The sequence below is a fragment of the Mirounga angustirostris genome, unplaced genomic scaffold (genome assembly GCF_029215605.1).
Source record: "Mirounga angustirostris isolate CCGP_5_RB_7025 unplaced genomic scaffold, mMirAng1.0.hap1 SCAF_5, whole genome shotgun sequence".
In the NCBI taxonomy this organism is placed as follows: domain Eukaryota; kingdom Metazoa; phylum Chordata; class Mammalia; order Carnivora; family Phocidae; genus Mirounga; species Mirounga angustirostris.
The window spans coordinates 13,956,582-13,981,691 of NW_026991713.1; the positions used below are offsets into that span (position 1 = coordinate 13,956,582).

Below are 25,110 nucleotides of genomic sequence, written 5' to 3' on the forward strand. Positions count from 1 at the left end.
TGGCCCGACATCCAGGGGATGCATCAAGGCCAGGAGAGGGGGCAGGAGAGGGACCAGGAACCAAGCTCCTGCTGCTGGCTGAGCCCAGAGCCTTAAGAGAAAGGGTGAGGCCGTTCTGGGGTTTCTGAAACAGGTGGGCGCTCCAGCACAAAGCTGCTTTTCTGCCTCCCATCCCCTTTTAATATAACTTTCACCTCAGTCCCCGGGAACTTGGGAGAACCGCTTGGACTCCTTACAGCTCGGGTTTGATCAAACAGCATGCCCTCCGACATTGGGCTGGCCTCTGCCAATCCAGCGCTCCGAGGGCTGATGAGCCTCCCTGTCTCCTGGCTTTCACGGCAGCCCTGGGGCCTTCAGCCCGCGGTTCCCAGCAGTGTGTCCCTTGTCAGCACCGGCCTCGGCCACTCATGACATCACCACAAATATCAGCTCAGCCTGTTCTGTTGTGGGAGCAGAAGTTCGCATGGACACAGATCGAGGATCCCCCCCACCACCACCCCTGCCCAAGGGGTAGAGGCTACAGGAGGTACCCAGATGGTAACCAGCACCACGAGGACTGATGCACAAAGCAATTCCCTGATCCAAGCCGTAGCAAGTGGGAAGATGCTTCCAGAATTCTGGGATGGAGTTCCCCAGCTGTGGGCACAGGGAGTGGTCTTAACGCCAAAGGAGAGAGGAGGTGAGGAAGATAAGCATGGACATGTCTGCCAGATTTGACAAGGAGGGGACACTGCTGACCTTGGCCAGGTCCAGGGGGTCAATGGCAGATTCCAGTAGTTTGAAGGAAGGAAATCACCAACGTAGGAGGCCCAGTAAAGCCAGTAGGTCAGTGCACACGTCTCTACCTCTCCAGACACTGTCGTGTGCTGGCCTCTGGCCGTGTCCCTCCCTTCCGGTCCCAAACCGCTGTTCCATCAGCTGCCTTGACCCGTGGACTCCAAGAGGCTCATTGCTCCCGTTGCAAAGTCACCGCGTTAACAAGACTTGACTCAGACAGAGCCCGTGAGTGATGATCTTTCCCAGTTATTTCCAAGCTGGTGCAGCCTTAACGGATACAGCGATTGCCTTCTTCCCTTGAGGATGACGAGATGATGGTGGTGGGTGCACCTGCCAGCTAGGTTATAAGGCAAATTGCTGAACCTCTTGGAGTTTTCATGACTTTATCAGTAAACCGGAAATACTAGTGTCTCTCACACGCGGCAATGATTAAAGAAGTGAAGAAGATTAAAGAAGTAAAGCATCTAACGTGCTTAAGGTGCTTGGTACTAAAATCACATAAGCACTCTTTATTACCATGTATCGACTACCTACGGTGTACCGGGCATTTCTAAGAAATGCAGTTCCCCCCAAATCCTGTGTGCTTTCTCATTTCCAGAGCTTTGCAAATATTTAGAACCCCCTCCATGGACGCACTAACTCCTGCTTCTTAGAAGACAGTGGTGGGAAGCTCTCTACGACCCTGCACCACAGAGCCCGGCACTGCTGTCTTCCTCCCTCCCTGCACTGTGAGCTCGGCACTCCGTGTCTATGTCTGGCCTCATAAATATCCATTAATTAATGAGTATATTATCTTAGTTCTCTTAATAACCAAGTCTATGAAGTATTTATTACCAATTTAAGGAGACAAAAGCCCAGAGAGTTAAGCAAATTGCCCATGATCACACAATAATGCAGCAGTGGCATGAAGATAGGGTCTCTTGTCGTCTAAAAGGTCACGCTCTGTTTCTTACTATTCGGCCTCCCTTGACACGGGCGTTCCCCTGAGAGAGACTCGGCCCTCCAATGTCTTGAAATAATTTTAGTTGGCGCCTCTTGAACCATCAGACGGTCTGGCCACACGGCGGATGGCGCGATCCCACGGGGCTGCCACGGGCCGGAGTTGAAGAGCATCGCGGCGACAGGCGTGGATCCTGGTTCATCCCACCCCCCCACCCCCATCCTTCTCCCTTGTGTCTGCCCGGCACTGAAGCCTGGCGTCCACCGTCCTCGACCAGCCTGCCTGCCCCGGCCCTGCGGCTGTCTGGGTCTGCCCCCTTCTCCCCCCAACACCCAATACCGACAGACTGAAACAGGAGATAATTGCAAAACCATTTCTTTCTGTTTTAACCTTGACTGTGCTTTCTCCTTTTTATTTATGTCAGAGGTAGATTACTTCTCTCATTTTGTTTTCCTGATGGTGACACCAGATAGGGTTGCCAGTGTCCAAGCCCACACCCGTGAGAGAGGGAGCATTTGTTTCAGGGAATTCTGAATAGAGTCGAATGCATACAAGTAGAGAGGAAGGAGTCCGCTGAGCCTTTAAGGGAAATGGGCATGTAACTCAGGTCCCATTTTCAGGCAAGCGTGACCATTTGGGGGACCCCCAGAGGGGGTCCTCCTCTCCTCATTCCCAGCTCATTGCTAAAGGGTTGGGTATTAGGAAGTTTGACATATTTCCTCTCCTCTGCACCATGTACACCAATTCTTTCCAACCTCTAATCATGTAAGGTGAAACTAAACATTTTTTACAGCCAAGATACTCGTGACAAGGTTGTATGTTTTTTCCAAGTAGAAGGTCCCGTTTCTTGGTCGGTTACCCCGGCCTCTGTGAGCATCTTGCTTCCACTGTAGCCAGCCCCCCCTCTGACCACCCGTGTGCATTCCGGATGGGGGACGCGGGGCCAGCACGGTGACATGATCCCGTTCCTGACCAACGATTCGACCCTGCTCTTACGTTGATTTAATTCGTTTCTGCAGAACTAGGGGAATGTCTTTCCAAATGGCCATAGCCTCACGCCCACCGACTAGCTGGTCTCGGCTTCTGCTTCAGGTCCTGTTCCAGTTGCCAGCGATCAAGGAAGAAGCCACGTTGCCAAAATCCAGTGGTCAGCCTCCACTTCTCGTCTTGACTTCTCAGCAGCCTCCGACTGCTGATGGCTCCTCCGTTTCTTTCCTCTTGGCTTACTGAAGTGCGTCCCTGTCTCCAGGTGGTTCTTTGACCTTCTGAGTCCCTCCCCATAGTTCTCATCGATGGCTACCTCTCTTCTCCTACCCTCCCTCGGTGATGTTCAGTCTTGTGGCTTTAAATGCGCCTGCCACTGATCCCCAGAATATCCCCACCCAGCCCTGTCTCTTGACCTCAAAACTCGTGTGTCCAACGACCTCCTCATCATCTCTGCCTAGTTCTCTCAAGCATCTCAGACAAACTCTTCAAAACCTAAGTCTCATCCTCCCCAAAAAGCTCACGCCAGCATCTCATTTGATGGACACTTCGGTCTTCCCATGATGCAAGCCAAGAGCCTTGGGTCATCTCCGGTCCTCCGCTTTCACACCCCATGCCCAGTGGGCAAGGAAATCCTGCTGGTTCTAGAACCAGGCCAGTTCTTTTCACCTTCATTGTGACTCTCGAAGTCCAAGCTAGCTCAGCCGTATCAGCTCAGGAGCCCCCTACTTGATCTCTCTGCTTCCACCATGCAACCCTGCAGTCTGTTACCACCACAGAAGCCGGAGGGATTCCTTAATCTAGAAAGCAGCTCATCTCACTCCTTATCTCAGAGTTCCCCAGTGGCGCCCCAACTCACTAAGTAAAATCCCAAGCCCTCGGTATCAGTCTCCTATAGCTGCGGTAACAAATCACCACAAACGTGGCTGTTGAAAACAACAAGAAAGTTTTATCTTGCAGTTCTGGAGGTCAGGATCAGAACCCGGTGTCACGGGGCTGAAATCAAGGTCTCCACGGGCTGCGTTCTTGCTGGAGGCTCTAGGGGAGAATGTTTCTTGCCTTCTAGGGGGAACTACATTCTGTGACTAGTGGCCACGTCATCCCCACCTCTGCTTCCATCATCCCATCTCCTTGCTGACTCGGACCCTCCTGCCTCTCTTGTATCAGGAGCCTAGTGATCACTCAGATAACACAGGGTCCTCTTCCCGCATCTCAACATCCTTAATCACATCTGCAAAGCCCTACTTGCCATGGAAGGTTCCAGATCACCAGGTTTCTGGGATTAGGACATGGACACCTTTGGAGGAGAGAGGGGTGGCGTTCTTCCCCCCCGCCCCCCCAGCCTTCAGTGATCTATGAGACCGTCTATGACCTGCAGCTCTCCTGCCTCCACTACATCTCCCACCCCATGTTTAGGGACTCTCCCTGTCCCTCTTTGTGCTCTTGTCACAGGGCCTTTGCACTGGCTGTTCCCTTAGCCTAGAAAGCTCCAGCCCCAGATCGCCGCATGACTGCCCCCTCCCCTACTGCCTACCCTTCTCCACGAGGCCTGCCTGCACCCCCCCGCATCTCAAACTGCAACCCGCCCCCCAGCCCTGACATTCCTCACACCCCCGACCTAGCTCCGTTCTCCCGCACGGAAATTCTGGCTTTCCGACATGCTCCATAATTCATTCACAGTTCTGGCTCCGTCCCGGAAATGTCAGCCCCACGAGGACAGGAATTTTCTGCCTGCTGTGTTTACTGATGTCTCCCGAGTGCGCAGTGCCTGGCACGTGGCGGAGCGAGTGAGGAAACAAACCAGCGGCGCCTCGGCCAGCATTGGCGCCAGGCTTTGTGAACGCGGTCAGGCCGGTGCCCGAGGATGGGCAGCGGTCATGGTCACGGCCAGGGTGCACGGGGCGCTTCTCATCTGCAGGGCGTGGGGACTGCTTGGCCCTCACAGACCCCCAGGGAGAGCTGTTGTCACCACCCCCCATCATCACTGACTCAGGAAGTGGAAGAGGGAGGACAAGTAACCGGCCAGAAGGCGGACCTGGGCAGCCCGAGGCCACGTCCCCGCCACTGAAGTCGGAAGAACTCTGCCACACACCATTGTTCCTTACTTCTCTGAGATGTTTTCCCGAAATCTCTTCATGCTGGGCTCCTGGGCTGTTTCCCTGGTGACAGAGACCCGTCTCGAGGATGGGATGAGAAGGAGAGAGATGGAGGGAGGGGTATGAGTGTGTGTGCGCGCATGTGTGTGTATGGGCGTGCATACTCAAAACGCACTGCCAGGATCAGTCGCAGGGTTTGGTCATTCTAAACCCCAGGAAGCCCATCTTCCTCACAGCGTCCCTTTGTGCTGTGTCTGACATAATGCTAAGCCGTACGAGCCTCCAGGCGGCCCCCGGCCACCCCCTCGGTCGGTATAGGAATCCTCACTACCCACTCACGTTCTCCCCCCTGCTCGCCACTTTTCCCAGGTGGGAGCCAAACAGGCTGTGAGCTATTTGCACACTTGAGCAAGTGGAGGGGAGACGCTGAGGGAAGATGTGCGTGAGGCCTGGGGGGCTTGAAGACAGACGCTGCCCAGTGTTCAGTCCCCCCCGCCCCCAGCCAGCCCCCAGTCGCCTCCAGCTCCACCAGATCAGAAGGGCCAAACTTACTCTGCCAGGAACACCTGAATAGTTTCTGACAGAATGATACAGAGAGCTGGCTGGAGACTGAGATCGAATATATTCTGTTTCCATAGATAAGCAGGTTGGCAACAAAATCCTGCCCTGGTTGCAAGAGTCTGTTGCCTTTCCTGACTCCTCCACACTCACCCATCTCCGGCAGGAGGCCCACCGGAAGCCGAGCCAGCAAGGGGAAGTGGGCTCCTTTGTTATCAGTTACTTTAAGTCAGGCACGGGTCAGGCCCTAGGGGGACTGTTTTGCTTCATCCTTTCAGCGACCCTTATCGATAAGGGTTATCATCTCCATTTTATAGCCGGGGAACCTGTGACCATGAGAAGTTGAATATTGTGCCCAAGGTCATAAGAGAGTGGCAGGCAGAATTTGAACCCGGGGCCAGCTGGCTCCAAGTCAGTGTATTTGCTTTGCTCTCTGTTGTACCAGCAGGGTTCTGAACTACTTCAGTAGAAATCTTCTTTTAAGAGTTCTTCAGTCCAGGGACGCCTGGGTGGCTCAGTCGGTTAAGCGACTGCCTTCGGCTCAGGTCATGGTCCTGGAGTCCCGGGATCGAGTCCCGCATCAGGCTCCCTGTTCAGCGGGGAGTCTGCTTCTCCCTCTGACTCTCCCCCTCTCATGCTCTCTGTCTCTCATTCTCTCTCGCAAATAAATAAATAAAATCTTTAAAAAAAAAAAAAAAGAGTTCTTCAGTCCACAAATCTAGTAGTAGGTTTGGGAATACTTTTGAAAGGGTCTTGGGCGAGAAGCAAGGCCAGTGCATCAACCAGGATTCTTCGGAGACGTAGAACCAGCAAGGTGGAGAGTTCTTTTAAGGCACTGTGAGGACTGGCAAGTCTGAAATCCATAAGACAGGCCAGCAGGCTGGAAACTCAGGCAGGATTTTGAAGTGACAGTCCAAAGGCAGAATCTCTTCTTTCCTAGGGAAGCTCAGTGTTGGCGCTGACATCCTTCGACTGATTAGATGAGGCCCACCCACACTGTTGAGGGCAAGGGCCTTTCTTTAAAGTCCACTGCTTGTAAACATTAATTATGTCCACAAAATATCTTCACAGCGACATTTCGATGAGCATTTGATCAAACAGCCGGCACCCTAGGCGAGCCAAGCTGACACATAAAAGCAACCATCACAGGCTTAACCACCATACACACGGTGCTTAATATGCGCTGGGCATTGCACCAAGGACTCCCATGTGCACGTGTGCTTTTCCTCACCAAAATATTTAACAAGAGCATGAACTCTGAGACTCAGAATGGTTCAAGTGACTTTCTAGGAGGAGCAGTAGAGTCCAAGTTAGAAGCCAAGTGTGTCTGATTGCTACCTTCCAGAATCTTCCGTGTCAGTCTAGATTTAACATTCTAAAAGATGCGAGACATGACCCAAAGTCACTCAGCTCGTCCGGGCTGGCTGCAGCACTCACATCTCTTGGTTCCCAGTCTAGCCAATCTCCCTGGAAGATTCTGCTCATTTGAAACACTATCTCCTGCAGGAATCCCTTTCCAGATAAATGGTGGAGGCACATTGTGCATCCCCAGGGGGTCAGCAAACCCCCAGCAAGGGAAGGATATACCGGACAGGAAACCTTGCGGAAGGGCCCAAGCTATATCATTCCCAGCTCAGTGAGCAGATGTGCTCAGAGTCGGTATCCTGAAACCACTTTATTGCTGAAACAACTTCATAATGAGACCCATTCAGGACATCAATATCCAAACCTCTTTGGACTGAATCTGAAATGGACCTGTCTAGTTACAAATCCATCTTTATGGCAGTTTGTGTTTCAGAGAGCTTAAAGGGAGTTTTAGAAGGCACTCCAGGATCTGATGCTCTCTATGCAGACAGAAATAAGACTTTCTCGGGCTGCATTTTGTAAGGCATGCTGCTTGCTGGGTCTGCATACTCTGGAACTTGCAATGTATCAGCGTGCTTTGGTTGCAAGCAACAGAAACCAAGGGTAGGCAGCTTCATTGAAATGAAAAGAAATCAAAGGAAAACAAAACAAAAGGAAAAAAAAAAAACATTCGAGTGGTATTTCTTATGGCACCAAAGTAGAATTTGGAAAACCGATACTTGAGACCATAATTAACCCGGGCAGCTCTGGGCTTCTCTGCAGCCGAAGTTCAAAAGCCTCTATAGAACTGCCTGACGTTAGCGCATGTCGGCTCTTTGGTTTCCAATCTCAGCATCTCTGTTCAGATCAGTGAGAAACTGATTTGCTCAGCTTGAGTCAAGCGTCTACCCATGAACACAGCCCTGGCCCTGTGTTCCCAGAGCTGCTCCTACATGCAGGGACCATGAGAAAGAGAATCATCTTTGAGCAGGGCAGTCCAAGAAGTGGCTACTGTAACCGTGATTATAATAGTAACAGAGGCAGACACGTGCATCCACAGACCTCTGTTGTGGATGTGTGTACACGCTTTGCCCATCCCTTTGTGGTTCAGTGCTCCTAGCCTCCCACGCTTTTCCCAATTATCTTAACATAAGTAGCTGCAAATGCAATCTTGGGCTTTTAGCATCCTGAGATGTTTGCAACAAGAATGTAAATACCAGGCAGGAAGGACTTGGGCCGTTCTGTTCACTCTGTGTCTGCAAGTGCCTAGCATGGGGCCTGGCACATAGTAGGTATGCTCAAGGATTGTTGAATGAGTAGCAACCACCCATCCATGCTGGGTGCCTCTCCTCTCCCTCCTTCCTGGTGGCTGCAGGGGCTTTGCCATCTGGTGAGTCCAAGGATATCTTCTAGACCCATGTGTCCCATCCCCGATTCCCAGAACCTATAGATAAGGTATCTAGTTTTCCTGGAGGAAAGGCAGCGAGCCCCCATTCTGCCTATGTCTAATGTAGGATTAATCGAGAAGGGAATACTTGGCCATGGGTGAGGGAATCTCGGATGTTTGGAAACTGGGAAGTCATTGTTCAGAGAGACAAAGCAGGAGAGGAATGCAGACCAAAGCAGGCTGACTCCGGCTACTCATCCTCCAACTGGCTATATATAGCTCACCCAGATTCTATCTTGGTGTCATTCTTTATGAGTCTCCCCAGAAATAGTGACATCAGGATCATATAGCATTTGGTATATAGTTAAGCCTAATTATAAAGAATGAATTACAACTGCTATTCAGAGGATTCTAAAATGACCTGGTCCATCTCAGCCACGCCCTCTCTAGGGGGCGCTGATGCAACCGCTTCACCCCTTCACCCCTTCCCCAGGGCTGGTTTCTGACACCAGTCCTTCCTCTGACCTCATCACTCATGGATACCAAACCCTGCCTTGTCCTTCTCAAACGGCTGCTCTGTTCTTGCCCCACACTGGCCTCGGCTAACACAGTTTTCCTTTGTGGTAGCATGACTCCCCTTTGCAGACCCATCCCTGCTTATGCACAAGTTCAAAGTGAAGTGACTTTAGTAATACAGCGGTAAGTCGCATTGCTATGGAAGGCTACTTCTTCCAGTATTTTGCAAAATGCCTCCCAATGCCTTGATTACCCCAAGGAAGACTGCTTTCTCTACTTCAGAGATGATAAGCAAATAGCCTTCTCTGGCACTGAGTCCCAAGAGCCAGTGGTCTGAGCAGGAAGCCAGAATGAAGTACAAAAGTCATGGCCAAAAGGGATCATTGGGAGATCAAGCCGGGGAATAAGGACCGTGTTGTGGTAGAACAGTGACCATATGTTGATACAGGTCAGCCACGTACCAAGTGTGCCAAACGGTATTTGTATTTATGTTACCTCGTTCAGCCTCTGCGACAGTTCCAGGAGGGAGATAGCATTGCCCCATTTTAGGAAGGAGGAACCTGAGGTAGTAAGAAGCTAAATTACTTGCCCGATACGGCAAGACTCACCGAGTGACGGAGCCAGGATTCAAACCCTGTCTGTGTTCGCTACAAGCCTCCTGCTCTGTGTCCCTCTCTAAGCCTTTCTCCCTTGCAGAATGATGGCCGCGGAGCTGGGCAGTGGCCGACAAATGTAGAAGGGCAGGAGCTGGGTCTCAGAGGAGTAGAGCAGAAGGGCAGCCTTAAAGGTGGGAGTGAGGAAGCACGTGGAGAATGTCCCACCCTCACGTGGGATACGAGCTCTGTTGTGTTGGGTGCTGGCGGCATGGGGCCGGTCTGGTGACTGTCAAGGCTCAGGGTCTGGGGGATTCGAGAGGTTGAGAAGTCCAAGAGATGGGACCCAGAAATGCCCAGGTTGGGGCTCATCTCATCAGCTTGCTGTCCGACGCTCCCATGTGGCCAGTGGTGCAGAAGGAGTGGATAGCCAGCCCAGTGGACCCTGCAGGCTGGACTCCAACCCCTGTGAGTCCCCGGAGACCCGCCTTCTGCGCTTGGCTCTGACAGGGACACTCACTGTGAAAGTGAGGGAGGGTCTCCCAGCCCCTCCTGTCCGGCCTGCCCTCGGTTCACTCTCCAGGGAGACTCCATTTTTTGACTCAGAGGCAGCCTTTCTTCTCTGGACTCCTGAGTGGTATTGGACAAGGTGCTTGGCCTCCCCAGGACTCAGTTTCCCCATCTTTAAACTGAGATTTTGACTTGGGCTTTCTGTCCTCCGCCCCCTGTGCCCCCTCCCTGCCCTCAGGTGGGAAAGGCCTCTGCCTGGCCTCACGGGGACCCTGTCTCTGCCTGCCCTCTCCTTTCAGGAAGTCTGTCATCCAGCTCGACCTTGCCAACACCAAGAAGGCGATGATCGTCCCTGCATTCGAGACACTGCGCTACCGGCTGTCTTTCCCCAAGTCGAAAGCGGAGTTGCTGTCAATGCTGGACATGGGGACTCTCTTCACATTCAGGTGAGGAGTCTCAGTGCCGTCCCCTGGGGGTGTGCGAGGCCTTCCTGTCCCCGGAAACCAGACACCAGAGCTATTGGCCCAGAAGTTCGCTGCTACCTTAGACCATCTTAAGGCCAGAAGAAGCACCACTGGCCCCCAACTACGTCTTTGGAATATTCTCTCTTCCCACATGCTGTGTGCTTTGCTTTGTACATGGGTGGTGGGCGTCATGTGTCCAGATGGAAGGACCACGATGTCAGGTAGGAAGTCAGCTTACTCTTTCTGTGTGGGTTCCTGATCCTATCTCCTGTCGGAATTCTCTCTTTGGTTTGCTTGCTCCTTCATTCATCTGGGAAGTGGGTCCATCCTGTTCAGCACCATGGTTGCTGTTCCCCTTTTCCTTTTTTGGGGAGTGGTCCATACTCCGTGGTCCTCAGGCCTAGGATGGGTGTCTGTAGCTTCATCAGCTAATGGCATCTAGGTGATTCCAGGGTTGGACAGGGCAGATGAGGCAGCTGACTTTCCCGTCGCCCAAGTGAGAGTTTTAAATAAGCCCCGCACTTGCCCAATGTTCCACGCCCCCCAGTCCTGTGCGAGCCTCGCAGGGGAGCTACCCCACCACCTGTCCGACATGCCCAGGGAGTGTGTACAACGGTGCAGGTGCAAATGGGTTCCGACTCCCAGGAACAGGCTGTGGCATTTAGTGCCCTTGGGGGACGTGGGGGTCCTCCCCGATCTCTTGACTGAAGAGGGAGCCTCTGCTCCCATCTGCTCCTATTTTAAAGAGAAGTCTCCACTTTGAACCATGGAAGAATGGCCAACACTGCGTTTGAGTAAAAAATCATACATTTCCAGGCAATCTGGATTTTATTGAAAAGCTTGTAATAATAACTTTGGTTTCCGTACTACCGTTAAGTGACTAGAAGTTTCTAGAAGGTTTTCTCAAACTTTATTTTGGGAAAATAACTGAGATCGGTTATTCGTTCAACAATTCAGAGATGATCCTTTTTCACATTTTAAGCAGATAAATTGAGGAGTGGAGGGTCCTGCTGGAGCCAGGACTCGAACCCCAGCCTTCTTCCTCTATCCAGAATTCTGGAAAGTGACCTGAAGTGGTTTAATAACCGCCGCCCCCCCCAAACTCGGACTTCTTTCTTCTTGGAAAGAAATAACAACTGCCATTTGTTGAATACGTAACTTGTGCCAGGCACTGTTGTCAGCTCTTATAATCCTCACAACAAATCTGTGAAGCAGATACTATCATCCCCCTTTTACAGATAAAGAAACTGAGGCTCTGAGAAGCCAAATAACTTACCCAAGGACACACCACCAGTACACAGCAGAGCCTGGATTCAGTCCCGGTCCGAGGAGCTGCAGAGCCTTTGTGTTTAACTCAGATACCATTGGACTGAGTCCTGAATGTTCTTACCAATCGTGTTAGGTGCAGGTAAAAATTGAGACTCTGAGACCAGATCTTCGTCCGAGCCTCCCACAGACGCCATAGCCTGATGGCTCCACGCCTGGCAGATTTCCAGGGCCTCTTTCCTTCCATCTCCATCCCCAAGTGATTTGAGAACACATTTCAAGGCCACGTCTGTGGGCAAGGGAGCCCGGGTTTGGCCTGCCGTTGCCAGGATTCCTGCTCTGGCCCACAGCTCACAAGCCATGAGGCCAAGTGCTAAATTACAGACCTTCCCCCCGAGAAATTGCTTTTGTCACCTTCCTTCCCCTCCAAACGATGAGCTCTCAGGTCTCCTCGCAGCTGAGATCCCCCTCCCACTGCAGCTGGAATGGGAAATCTTCCCCACCCCTACTGGTGCTCTAGGTCCTCAGAGCGGGGTCCCTGGACGAGTAGCATCAGCATCCCCTGGGAACGTAGACATGTCAGGTCTCAAGCCCCGTTCCAGATGTACTGGATCAGAAACTCTGGGGCTGGAACCCAGTGATTGGTCAAACTGTAGTCTCCTAGGTGATTCTGATCCGCAGCTCATGTCTGAGAACCACTGCTCAAAGCAGGGTGCCCCCAGATCTCTCCGGAGTGGCATCCCACGTGCCATATCCAGGAAACCTCTCTCGTCTCTGTTGTTTTGGAGGCTGCCTGGTGTTGATAATGTCAGAACAAGTGTCCCCTGGACGGACGGTGGGTTCCGGGGGGCGGAGTCAGGCGCTCGCGTGCTCTTGTGGCAGGTGAACTGTCATGTCACCGTGTTCTGTGCTGACCAGCCGCGTGGCCCCGCTTGTCCGTCTTCCGGCCGAGCTCACGGAAGCTGCCCCCCACCCAGGGGGACAGGACTGACCCAGCCGCCCTCCCCGCTCTTCCTCTTTCCTACACAGTAGGCCAAGGGTTTGTAGTCTAAGTAAGACGGCTGTGATACACTGACATCACGGAGAGTAAGAGCCCTGTGAATTGACACCATATCTAGGGCAAACGAGGGAGTAATGAGCATATCTTCACTTTAGGAAACGTTACTATGTATCAGACGCTGCCCTGGGTGCTTTATGTGAATTCACATCGCCGTCATAAATCCGTGATGTGGGCATGATTCTCTCTGTTTTACCAAGAGAAAGAAACGAATCATTATTATTATTCATTAATAATTTTACCTAGAGAAGGAAACGAAGGAACAGAGGAATTAGGTACATTTTCTACACCTGCTGAGTGACAGAATTCCAACCCAGACAGGCTGGCTCTGGAGCCATTGTTTTTAGCCGCCTTGTTAAACCGCCTCTTAGGGAAGGAGCATTATTGAGCGCCTACTGTATGCCAGCACTGTGCTAAGTGCGTTATAAACATTTCCTCATTTAAGCTCCCCAGCCATTCGACAAGATAGGTGCTCTTTTCCCCAGGGGACACAAGGCGGAAGTAAAGGCCAGTTTAAATGCTCTGCTGACCGAGGGCCTCCGCTCCTAAGCGACGGAGGCGGGTTTCGAACCCCAGTTCGGCGGCCCCGCTGTGCCGAGCTTGAGCCAGTGTGTGTGCCTGGCCGCCGGTGGTGCTGGGCCGCTCTGTGCAAGCGGCAGGTGTCGGGACCACCTGTCGAGCTAGTTCACGAATGGAAAATCAACTCCCCGGCCTGCTTCTTGGCTTGATCCTGACATCTTGCAGTATCCCTCCTTCTCCCACTCCACGCCCTCAGTGTTACTCAGCCTCTTGTGTTCCTTCGGATCGTGTGACCGTGGTTTTGGTGGCACTTGCTGAATCCGTGGAGCTGGGGATTCAGGTCCCTGCCCTCGGCCAGCCTGGCCATTGGCCAGTGCCCATTCAGCCTCACTGGGCGGTTCACGAGGGTCCCAGGGAGGTCCAGCCTCAGGGAGGGGGGGTGCGGGGTGAGGGCGCAGAGTGAGCAAGTGGCCGCGTCCCCTACGAGAAGAGCGCCACCTGCCACACTGACCGCTGGCTCTCACTCAACCCTCACGTGCTTTAGAGCCTCCCTGAGTGGAGGTGGGACCCTGGGCCGTGAGCTCCTTTCTCCCTGAAGCTCCCTAAGTTGTTGCGGTCCCACCTTTCATATTATCTTTTTCTACAATGTTCTTTTTCCCTAAGAGCAAGGTGGGATCCTTGCTTTTGGGCCAAGTCTGCTGTTTCACGAGGCTCCCAGGCTCCTGCCACCCCTTTGTAGCTTCCAGAGGCAGATTCCTGCCCCACTACCTGCCCTCTCTCGTAGGTACCCGTCAGGTTTTGAGATTACTTGTTCATTAATCTATTCAACTTAGTGCCCGATCACTGACTCTCTGCTCTGTAGAGGCCAGAGAGTGTGGGTGACGGGGACGCAGAAGAGAGATCACCCAGCATAGTGGTCCAGGATCCTGGCTTTTGAGTCAGGCTGTCTGGGTTTGAATCCCAGCTCCATCCTCATTATTTGTAACTTGATATTGAATAAGTTATAAGAATTTAAAGCTACAGGTATGATATTTACAATATACCCAGTATATACTAAGTGCTTAATAAATGTTAGCTTATTATGATTATTGTTTTATGGTTGTATTCATTTTCTATTGCTATATAACGAATTGCCACAAATTTAGAAGCTTTAAACAAGACAAATTTATTATCTCACGGTCCCCGAGGGTCAGAGATCTGGGCATGGGATGGCTGGGTTCTCACTCAGGGCCTCCCCGGGCTGAAATCAAGGTGGGGGCAAGGCTCCAGTGCCGCACTCCTCTAGGCTCCCTGACTTCCCTTCCTTGCACGTGGAGGACTATGGTCACCATTTCCCTGCTGGCTCCTTGCCACGAGGCTCCCACAGGTAGCTCACACGTGGCTCTCTTCCAAACCCAGATCTAAAAGTTCTCATGATTCGGCCAGGCCCACCCTCCCCCCACCCCCAGTAATTCCCCTTTATCTAACCCAAAGTCAACTGATTAGTAACCTTAGTTACATCTACAGGGATCCCTTTTGCCAGATGATGTGACATAATCATGGGAGAGGTACAGCCACGGGTCCTGCCTCAAGGGGGAGGACATGGTACAAGGGCTAGGTCACCGTGTTCGCTGGTCGGAATAACCAGCACAGACTGACCTACAGTTAGGTCCATGTAAACGATACAGAGCCCTCCAGGAGTTCACTTACCCTTTCATTGTGAGAGTCTCCTCGTTAATGAAGGATGTAGATAACGGACTGGATTCGTTTCCTAGGACTGCCGTAACAAAATACTACAAACTGGGTAGCTCAACACAATGGAACTTTATTCTCTCATAGTTGCAGAAGCCAGAAATCCAAAATCAAAGTGTTGGCAGGTTCATTCTTCCTCTGAAGGCTCTAGGGAAGAATCCTTCCTTGCCTCTCTCCAGCTTCTGATGGAGGCTGACCATCCTTGGCGTTCCTTGGCTCGTGGGTACATCACTTCAATCTCTCTCTCCACCTTCCCATGGCATCCTCCCAGTGTGTGTCTCAGTATCCACATTTCCTTCTTAGAAAGACACCAGTGGTTGGATTAGAGCCCACCCTAATCCACCATGACCTCATCTTGATACATCTGCAAAGACCCTCTTTCCAAATCGGTCACATCCACACATACTGGGGATTAGGACTTGTGAACCTATCTTTTGGGGGGACATGGTGCAACCCACAACAAGGACTGTATCCACGTACACCTTTTCTTCCTCTGAACCAGAAGTGTTGGGGAAGCTCAGCTTCCTTTCACCCAACGGCTTTTCTCCATGTGACCTAGGTACCACGTCTGGACAAAAGGCCACGCTCCCACAAACTTTGCCAAGTGGCGGACTGCCACCACGCCTTACCGTGTTGAGTGGGAGGCCGATTTCGAGCCGTACGTTGTCGTGAGAAGGGACTGCCCTGAGTACGACCGGAGGTTTGTGGGCTTTGGCTGGAACAAGGTGGCTCATATCATGGAATTGGATGCACAGGTGAGATGGTGAGGTGTTGTGTAGTTGGCGCCATGGGGGGAGAAAGCATCGGCTTCAGGGCTGAAAGGGGACCTTGGAGGTCAGAAAACAGAGCCCTGAGAGGGAATGAGACGTGATCAGGGACCGGAAGTGAGAACGTGGCAATGCTAATTCTCATGGCCACTGATTCCCAAACCATTCCTCCTTCTCTACACCTTTGGGTGAGAGTTGGAGTCCCAGCCAGGACCCAGGCAAGTGTGAGCGTCCGATGACAAAACATTTCACTCCCCACCCTCACCCAATTTAACGATGAGGACAAAACATCATCACTTGGCCTTTGAGCCGTATAACTGACACACAGCATTCTCCAAGTTCCATGTAAGGGACGCAAGAAGGCATGTGGCTGAGATGCAGCTCCTTATCCTACCCTGTAACTAAAAGTGATGATTTTCAGGCTGTATTTCGTTGTGAAACACTTTCAGTCATTCAACTAATATTTACTAAACACCTACTTCAAAAGAAATCAGCAGAATTCTAACAGGTTACAACAGGCGTCTGCAAGCTTTTTCTGCCAAGGACCGGATAGTAGATTTGGGGGCTCCGTGGGGCTGACAGGTCTCCTTTTCAACTACTCAACTCTGCTGTTGTAGTTCACCTATAGACAGTATCTAAACGTGGGTGTGGCTGTGTTCCAATAAAACTTTATTTATAAAAACAATGCAGGGAGCCAGACATGCTGAGTTCATCAACCCCAGCGTTAAATAAACAAAAGCAAAGCTAAGCTACTCTGGGTAAGTTAGGAGAAGGATGCCTGGGCCTCTCAGCCCCACCTTTTTTCCATTTGTGTGCTATTCTCCAAGGCTTCTCATGGAGCACAGCATAAATATTTCTCAACAGGAGCACTTCAAATTCAAAAAAAAAAAAAGGAAGGTAGGATGCTCAGTGCTGGCTGCCCTGAGAATCACCTGGAGAACTTTCCAACAGTTCCAGTGTGTTTGAGAGCGGGCCCGAGTGATTTTTTTTTTTTTTAAGATTTTATTTATTTATTTTTGAGAGCGAGAGCACGAGCGGGAGTGAAGGGCAGAGAGAGAAGCAGACTCCCTGCTGAGCAAGGAGCCCTATGCAGGACTCGATCCCAGGACCCCAGGATCATGATCTGAGCCAAAGGCAGATGCTTAACTGACTGAGCCACCCAGGAACCCAGTCCCACATGATTTTAGTAAGCATCTAGGGTTGCGAACCACTGGTGTAGTTGGAAGGTTGTAGAATAGTGTCCATATTTAACAATAGAAGCATGACCTGCTTCTATTCCTCTGATGTCCATTTTTTTAACAATACCTGGAGGTAGTACACCGCCGCTCACAGAGCGACGTGTTCAGCCTGCCCCAGCTTCTGCTTGAAGGAAAAGAAATGTCATATGTGTCCAGCAGTGTGGTGAGGTGAACTGGTTCAAATAAAGTTAATTTTTCCAGCCCTGAGATGCGGGCTTTGTATATTTTAGGCAATTTTGACAGAACTCTTGCAAATTTCTTGGTTATTTTTCTTTCTTTGCCGGTAACACAACCAGATATAACTCTACCCTTTCCGGTGATTTTCGGACATAATGAGTACATACCTGACAGGTAATGGCCACACCCAGAGGACTAGTGGGATTGGTCAGGTTCTTTGTCCTCACAGGAAAGTCCCAAACAGCTAAGCTCTGGGGGCTCTTGCATTTTCTTCTCCGGATTATTTGTATTCCTCCTCACCATCAACTGTCCTTTCTTGCTGCGTCAGTGTTCCTCCATCTGTAACAGCTACCTTTCCCCATTCTGATTTTCCCTTTCAGAGTTTCTTCTGATCTGCTCTGGGCTGGGGAACTAGATAACCAAAGCTCATCAGACATTATGTCCAAAATCAGAGAACACGGGGTCCAAGTGAAGGTGTGCTGGGTTCTCCTTGGAGTTCCGTGCCCTAAATTTGTGTCACCTATTTTGGCTATTTGGAGGCATTTTATTTTTGGTCTGAGTTCCTATCTGTATTCTGCCAAGTGGAGGCTACTGTATGGCGGTGTGACTTATAATAAGGATGAGTAGACAAGAGCTTTGTTCTTTTTTTTTTTTGCATTAGTTTTTATTTTGTTCAAGAACACCCATTAGTAATTCTTTTTTAAAATATTTTTAAAATTTAAATTCAATTAATTAACATATAATGTATTATTGGTTTCAGAGGTAGAGGCCAGGGATTCATCAGTCTTATATAACACCCAGTGTTCATTACATCACATGCTCTCCTTAATGTCCATCACCCAGTTATCCCATCCCCCCACCCCCCTTCCCTCCAGCAGCCCGCAGTTTGTTTCCTATGATTAAGTCTCTTAGGGTTTGTTCTTAATGAGCTTCCATCAAGTGGGATCTATTTTTTTTTTTTTCATTCTTTTTTTATCCCCTCTTGTGTACTAATCTGTTGAGGCTGTTAAATCTCATCAAGCCCTATGAGAAATCACAGAAACAGACATCATTTCATTGAGCAAGAGCATCTCTGATGGCTTGTGTCATTCTAGAGCAACCATATGGGCACGTGCTCACATTTACCAAGAACCTTTCACAGGCCATGAGCTCTGCCCAGCACTATGCATCCCTGATTGGTCATCTTTCAAGGTAGGTGTTACTATGTTTACTCTATAGATGAGAAAACTAAGGCATAGAGAATCCCAGTAATTTGTCCGGAGTCATGGAAACAGCCCTGCACCGTCCCTCGCCAACATGGCTCTCTTTCCATTGCCCCCCTCCTTGCTGATGTCGTTCCCCTCTTCATTCATTCACTTGGTCATTTGGTCATGCGCTTGGGCATCGGTCATACATTCCCGGGGGTCCTTGCAAGTGCTCACGCTGCTCTTGTCTTCCAGGAATATGAATTCATCGTGCTGCCCAATGCCTACATGATCCACATGCCTCATGCCCCCAGCTTCGACATCACCAAGTTCCGGTCCAACAAGCAATACCGCATCTGTCTCAAAACCCTGAAGGAGGAATTTCAGCAGGACATGTCCCGCCGCTACGGCTTTGCCGCCCTCAAGTATCTCACGGCGGAGAACAACAGCTAACACCAGGAAGCCCACCACTAGGGAGAGAGACCTGTTCTGCAGGGGGAATGCCACTTGCCGTTTGGGGTCCAGCCTTCAAACTCAAAATTGAGCAATGCTTTTTTGGTTTGTTTTTACTTGGCTCTTTGGCCCAACAAAGCCGCCCACACTACAGAGATCTGGGACAAGGATCCGGCCAGCGCCTCTCTGCCCCACAATCTGGCTCTCCCAGAATGTGGAAGAACAGCTCGTCGACACAGTCTCTTCAAGGACGGGACACAGAGGAGTCAGAGGGAGCAAAGGGGTTATCCGACCACAAAGCCGCAAAACCAAGCAGGTCTTTAGGACGTTCTCATTGCTTTTTAAGAAAGGGAAGTCAGGGTGCTGCGGGTTAGCCATCCCAGGAAATAAAAGCAAAACTGTCTCTTCATTCAGAGGAAACTTTCTTTTTTTGTCCTGCAATCTAGCTGTGTATCCAAGGTGGGAGGCAAACCAATGATCTGAACCAACCATTTGGAAAAACCCAATGAGGATATTATACCAGGTAGGACCTGGAGGTGGGGGCCGGTTGGTTCCTTATCCTCAAGGACACTCTTGTTTTGCTTTGATTTGTTTTTGTTTAGGGGGATTTTGTTTGTTTGTTTGTTTTTGGTCTGGGAATCCAAAATAGAAAACCTGATCGTTTAAGGCTCTGAAGGAGAATCCGCTGCCCCATCCAGCATGCCCCCGCCATCAGTGGCCCAGCAAGGAGTACGAGAGTCTTCAGCCAATATTTAAACATGGGCAGCCTTCTTCAGGATTATCCCTGAGGCCCCATGACCTTGACTCCCCTACTCTCCGGAATCCAGGGGCTAAGACGGAGACGGTAGAAATACGAAGACCGTCACATTTGCTATTGGCTGTGACTGGTTCATGGGGAAAGGGCTCAGAAGGGACTGTTCCGGTGCACACGGAAGGTACAGACCTCTCAGGCCTTTAGAAGAACTGCAGTAGTTCACACAAGCTTGTAGTTCACACAGATTCTGAAGATCCACGTGTCTGTCTGGAGACCATCAGGAAGAACGTGTTGGGTTCCTCTGTGTCCGTGCCGCTTCCCTGCGGCTGGGACGAGGTCACGGCCTCAGGCTCCCTCTGGGACCTGTGCAGAGGGTAGGCAAGCACCTTTACCATTACATGGATTGAGGAGGCACTGGACTTTTTACCCATTTTCTTGAGTCTTCAATATTAATGTTGTGTTTACATTGATGAGAACAAGAGTCCACGCCCTACTCTCGGCGGGGCTGTTTGTATTGAGTTGCAATGTGACCAGCGAACGCTGCATTCAATAAACGAAAGTCCGGACTGTTTCTTCCCCGCTCCCTCCCACTCCTGTAAGAAGCTGCCGAGACACACGCCAGTGTAGAGAGCAAGATCCATAAACGGCAACCTTACACTTTTCTGTTCTCCCATTTTGTTTTTCTCATCCTTTGAACCTTACCCTTCTTTCCTCCTCTTCTGAGGTTAGATCTCGCTTTACGCTCTCACCCTCAAAGCATCTTCAGAGTCTCTGTCCAGCTTTGGTCTCAGCACGGAAGCTAGACGTTCTCTATCCCAGATGCTAGCAAGCTAAATCGTGGTAATCACTAGCAAAGCGAGCCCCCAGCCCCTGTCCTGGTGGTCACGTGACACCCCACAGCGCTCTGACTTCTGAGCCCCTCCCACGTGTTATGTGCTCTACTGGAGATTTCACTTAGATGTATTTTTTAAAAAAAACTTAGGAAAACAATTCTTTGGACTAATCCTCACACAGATGCAGATAAATTTCTGTGTGTGTACATGTATGCGTGTATATATATATATACACATATATATATAGCATATATGTGGCATGTACATCACAAAATTAATACACAAATACTGTAAAAAGTAAAACCACAAAAGTATTCAGAGTATGTGTTAAAGTCCCTTTCTCCATGGGTGTGTGAGACCCGGCTCCTGCCAACGCACAGGACTTACCGTGTGCATGTCTTTCCTACTCTTGTGCTCTGAGCTTCACATCTGTATGCTGAAATTGGCCATGATGGAAGTATTTACGCCATGGCAATCAGAAAACCCCAAATCAGGGCACCCTCACCACTCCAAGAGCTGTTGTTAAACATTTACCAGCATGCCGATGCCTTTTTCTCTTCCCTGTGTACACACACACACATACACACACACACACACTCTCTCTCACTCACTCAAAAATCATCTTTTCTAGAGAAGACCATTGTTAATAGATGTAACTTTTAATCAGTCACTACCAGCTACTTGAGCCAAGTGGAAATGTACCGGTAGTACTGGTTCCTTGATGTTAAATATCAATTTTTGATCCCTTAAGCCTTTTATTTTTTACATGTTTTACAGCCCCTGAATCCTGCCCAGCCACCTTGCTTTCACTTGCCCTTCTTTGGGTAGTCTTGACCATATAACTTACCATACAGACTGGGTCACATCTGAGAGTAAGAGTAGGTGCTAAGTACTTTGAGACAACAGGTATACATTGGAGGACAATGTAGCTTCATGTACCCTGAATTTATTTTATTTTTATTTTTTTAGATTTTTAAAATTTATTTGCCAGAGAGAGAGCAAGAGCACAAGCAGGGAGAGGGAGAGAAGCAGACTCCCCACTGAGCAGGGAGCTTGGCATGGGACTCGATCCCAGAACCCTGGGATCATGACCTGAGCTGAAGGCAGACGCTTCACCAACTGAGCCACCCAGGTGCCCCTACACTGAATTTATTAAAGCCAGAAACTGACTCTCCATACCAACAGGAGAAAATCTTACTTCCCCAAAGACAGGTGCCTGACACAAAGAAGCTGGTCTCACTGAAGGTTAGAGCTCAGATGCTGGCTAATGCCCAAGTTCAACTCAGAAGCTGCCAACCCAGGGGAGGCTGAGGTCTGCGGAGCCCACGGCATGAATTCCCAGAACTTACACTGGGAGAGCATCCGCTTACTGCCAGCCCCAGTTCATGGGCAGGCGGGGCTGCCGCCCTCCGGGCAGAGGCAGGTACCATGCATGGTGATTCCTTAGTCTCAGTGCCCCAGGGCAAACCAAGCTTATAAATGGGTCACCCTGGTGTTTTCATGCTTCAATAAGCCAAGACGATCTTGGGTTTCAGCTGGGAGGAAAGAAAGGTTTCTCTCACTTAATCCCCATAGTAGTCAGTGTCTGGGAGAGCTAAGATTCATTGAGTAACCACTATGTAAAGGGCCTGTTGCATGCATTAGCTCATTGAATCCTTGCAGCAAAACTGCAAAATGAAACTTACTGTTTATAGATGAGGAAACCGAGTGAGCTCTGGGAAATTAACTTCCCAAAATTCACATCATCACTATATGGCAGACCCAGAATTTAAACCCATGCCTACTTGGATGGATCCCAAACCACATAACCTGCAATGCTGCTCCCTTCCCCGATAAGAAAGAATATAATGATAACTTTATGCCATCATTAATGTCTTTGAAGATTAGAATGCCAACTCGTTCTGAAATTAATACATAGAAGAAAAGAATGAAGCATTTGTCCTTTCTTTCCTATTTAGACTGTTTCTCAGGGTAACCAAATAATTGATGAAAGTTCTTCTTTATGAAAGAATCACAGCTAATAAAAGTAGGAAGAGTTAATGACTTAAAAAAAAAAAGAAAGAAATGTATGAAATACGGGCAGAGGATTTGAACCTATATAGGAAGAGTATTAGATTTCTAGTCTTCCTCCTTCCACACCCATCCAGTAACACCGCCCATACAGCAACCTCTCCTAGATGTTCCAAATCTTGCTATGCCCATGGACTTTCTGAAAATTCATGTGAAGTAGACCTGGCCGTCGATCATCCTAGTTAGCTGGCCGGGAACACCTCTCGGGGGCAGTCCTTGATTCCCTGAAGGCTTCTCCTGGCTTGCATGGCACAGGTAGACACTCTGTGTTTTGAGCTCCCCCTTAGACCTGAACTCAGCTGCTTGCTGCTTCCGAGTGGTCTCTTCGAATGTGCTGAGCTGATTTACAGAGCACATATTTGCTGAGTTGACTAATAGCTTCTTTGTACCCCATCATGAAAGCACAGACCCTACTTTAATTCTATTCCCTTCAAAGACTCTACTGTCCTTGAGTTAAGGCTTCATTTGTGGTTACCAGGCCTTTAGGGAGCTCTGTGTTTAGTGGAAGAAATGTGATTAAAATCCCCTCAGACACGGTTCCTGCACCCTCTTAGGGAAGACAATAAGAGCCGCCCATTCACTGAACCAAGACTTCTATGGTAGTTGGCAATTATGAGTCTTCATGGCGGCCTAATAATATAAGGAAGGTATTACTATCCCTGTTCTTTAGCTAATGGAACCAGCCCTCAGAGAAATTAAGTGAGTTGCCCAAAATCACACAGGTTGTTCATGGAGGTGCTGGGATTTGAGCCAAAATCTGGCTCACTTCAAAAACCCATGTCTTTCCACTCTGTGCTGCTATCTCCCCATAAGACACTGAAGTCAGCTTGGCTGAAGGCTTACGTGGCCACGTGGTCATGCAGTTCGTGGGGATACGTGTTTTTTTCCCCCTTTGCTTTTTCAATCCTGTTTACTTTCCAGTTTAATGCCACTAAAGATAATGAAATGTCAGTTATCTGCTACGTGCATTCTAAGAAGTTTCAGACCCATAGAATCTAACGTCAGAGATACCATGGTTTCTGTTTTCATTCATTTAACAAAACTGTTCTTAGTCAGTACCCTCCAATGTCAAGGAATGATTTGTGATATCTGGAAGATAATGGGGGCATCACAAACGTGTAGGGTTTCTGATTGTGACTATTTGACAGAGTTGGTCTTTGGTTCATTCCAACACCTTCAGATCATCTTGACAGTATTTTCTGGAATGAAAGAAGGGGGGTCAGTTTGGGGAAAGTGTTTCCAAGATTTGGAACCAGTGAGGCTGGGATGATGTCACGGAATGATTGACAGGGCTTGCCTAGAGCGAAACTGTTCAACAGATTCCTGGGTAGGTCATGCTGCTGAGATTCTAAAGGAAGAAAGTAAGGGCTGTCGTGGGGGCAGAATAATGTCATTGTGCTCCCTGTTACTTCTTTCTGCATTCCACTAACATTCATTGAGCATCCGCTCTGTGATGGGTACTGTGAACACAGCAGCAAACCAGGCACAGGCAGCTTTCATGTACAGTTACCTGGAGAGCTGAAAAGTTCATTTTATTACACTCACGTAAACAATTTTAGTTTATTTTACCTTTTTTTCAAGATTTATTTATTTATTTGAGAGACAGAGCGAGAGCATGAGCGGGAGGGGCAGAGGGAGAGAGAGAATCTCAAGCAGACTCCACGCTGAGCAGGGAGCCTGATGTGGGGCTCAATCTCTTCAACCTGAGCCAAAACCAACAGTCAGACGCTCAACCAATGGCGCCACCCAGACGCCCCTAGTTTATTTTTATGTTTAAACTTGCATACAGAAGAATTGTAAGAGTAATACAGTGAAGTTCTGTAAACCCTCCATTTAGATTCACTGATCGTTAACACTTGGCCACCTATGCTTTATATCTTTTTTTTTTTTCTGGAACCTTTAAGAGTGGATTGTAGATATCATGCCCCTTTAAGTATGAATACGTTAGCATGTGGTTTTTTTTTTTTTTTTTTTTTTTTTTTTTTCAAAAAAAAAGGACAGTCTCTTGGGGTGCCTGGGTGGCTCAGTCATTACGCGTTTGCCTTCGGCTCAGGTTATGATCCCAGGGTGCTGCATCGAGCCCTGCATCAGGCTCCCTTCTGCAGGGAGCCTGCTTCTCCCCCTCCCACTCCCTCTGCTTGTGTTCCCTCTCTCACTGTCAAATACATAAAAAATCTTAAAAAAAAAAAAAAAAGGACATTCTCATATAACCACGATGCAGTGGTGAAATTCAAGAAATTTTTGCTACAATACGATCCTCTAATACACAGTCTACCTTCAAACTTTGTCAGTTGCTCTAATAATTTCTGTGTAACAGGAACCACGGCCATCCCACCCCCAACTCCAGGGTCCAATCCAGTCTGAGACACATTGCACAGTTGCCAACAGTCTCTAATGAGGAACAATTCCTTGGTGCTTTGCACTTTATGACAATGACATTTTTGAAAAGCACAGATAGTCATTTTGCTAGTTTAGTGTTTTGAATGAGAAATAGGTGTACACACACAAGGCAATTCATAAAATAAGTATGTATGTGTGACTTTCTAAATTCATTATTATTATATAGCATATTATGTAACATAAAATCGTATGGCAGATAGTGTTAAAGAAACCAGTCCTCAGAAGGATCACCATCAATGTGGATGCGTGTGCATTGGTGGGATGGTCCAATAGGTGGGACCCTATGGCAGGCAGCACATACTTTCATGGGGACACATCGCTAACCCCACTTAGTTTTCTTATCACCAGACAATGAAAGTGATCATTTTCTACTTACTTGAAAGTTTAATAGCAACTTTTAGGGTATACTCATTAGTTGAACTACTTTGTGTTAGGATGAATGTATATTACATGTGGATGGAAACGTGGACATTTTTAGTTCAGTTTCTCAGA

At 49.2% G+C, this 25,110-nt stretch overlaps 1 protein-coding gene across 7 annotated transcripts in view; it reads left to right on the forward strand.

The window, feature by feature from the left end:
• The window catches only part of LARGE1 (LARGE xylosyl- and glucuronyltransferase 1), a 513,801-nt gene extending 493,914 nt beyond the window's left edge, over nucleotides 1–19,887 (forward strand). For all 7 annotated transcript variants that reach the window (XM_064590660.1, XM_054506843.2, XM_054506844.2 and 4 more), the window contains 3 exons: nucleotides 10,005–10,151; nucleotides 15,302–15,497; nucleotides 18,364–19,887. In XM_064590660.1, the coding sequence (XP_064446730.1) occupies nucleotides 10,005–10,151; nucleotides 15,302–15,497; nucleotides 18,364–18,561 (541 nt within the window). In that variant the 3' untranslated portion in view covers nucleotides 18,562–19,887. The remainder of the gene's footprint in view (nucleotides 1–10,004; nucleotides 10,152–15,301; nucleotides 15,498–18,363) is intronic.
• Nucleotides 19,888–25,110: the final 5,223 nt, after the last annotated feature.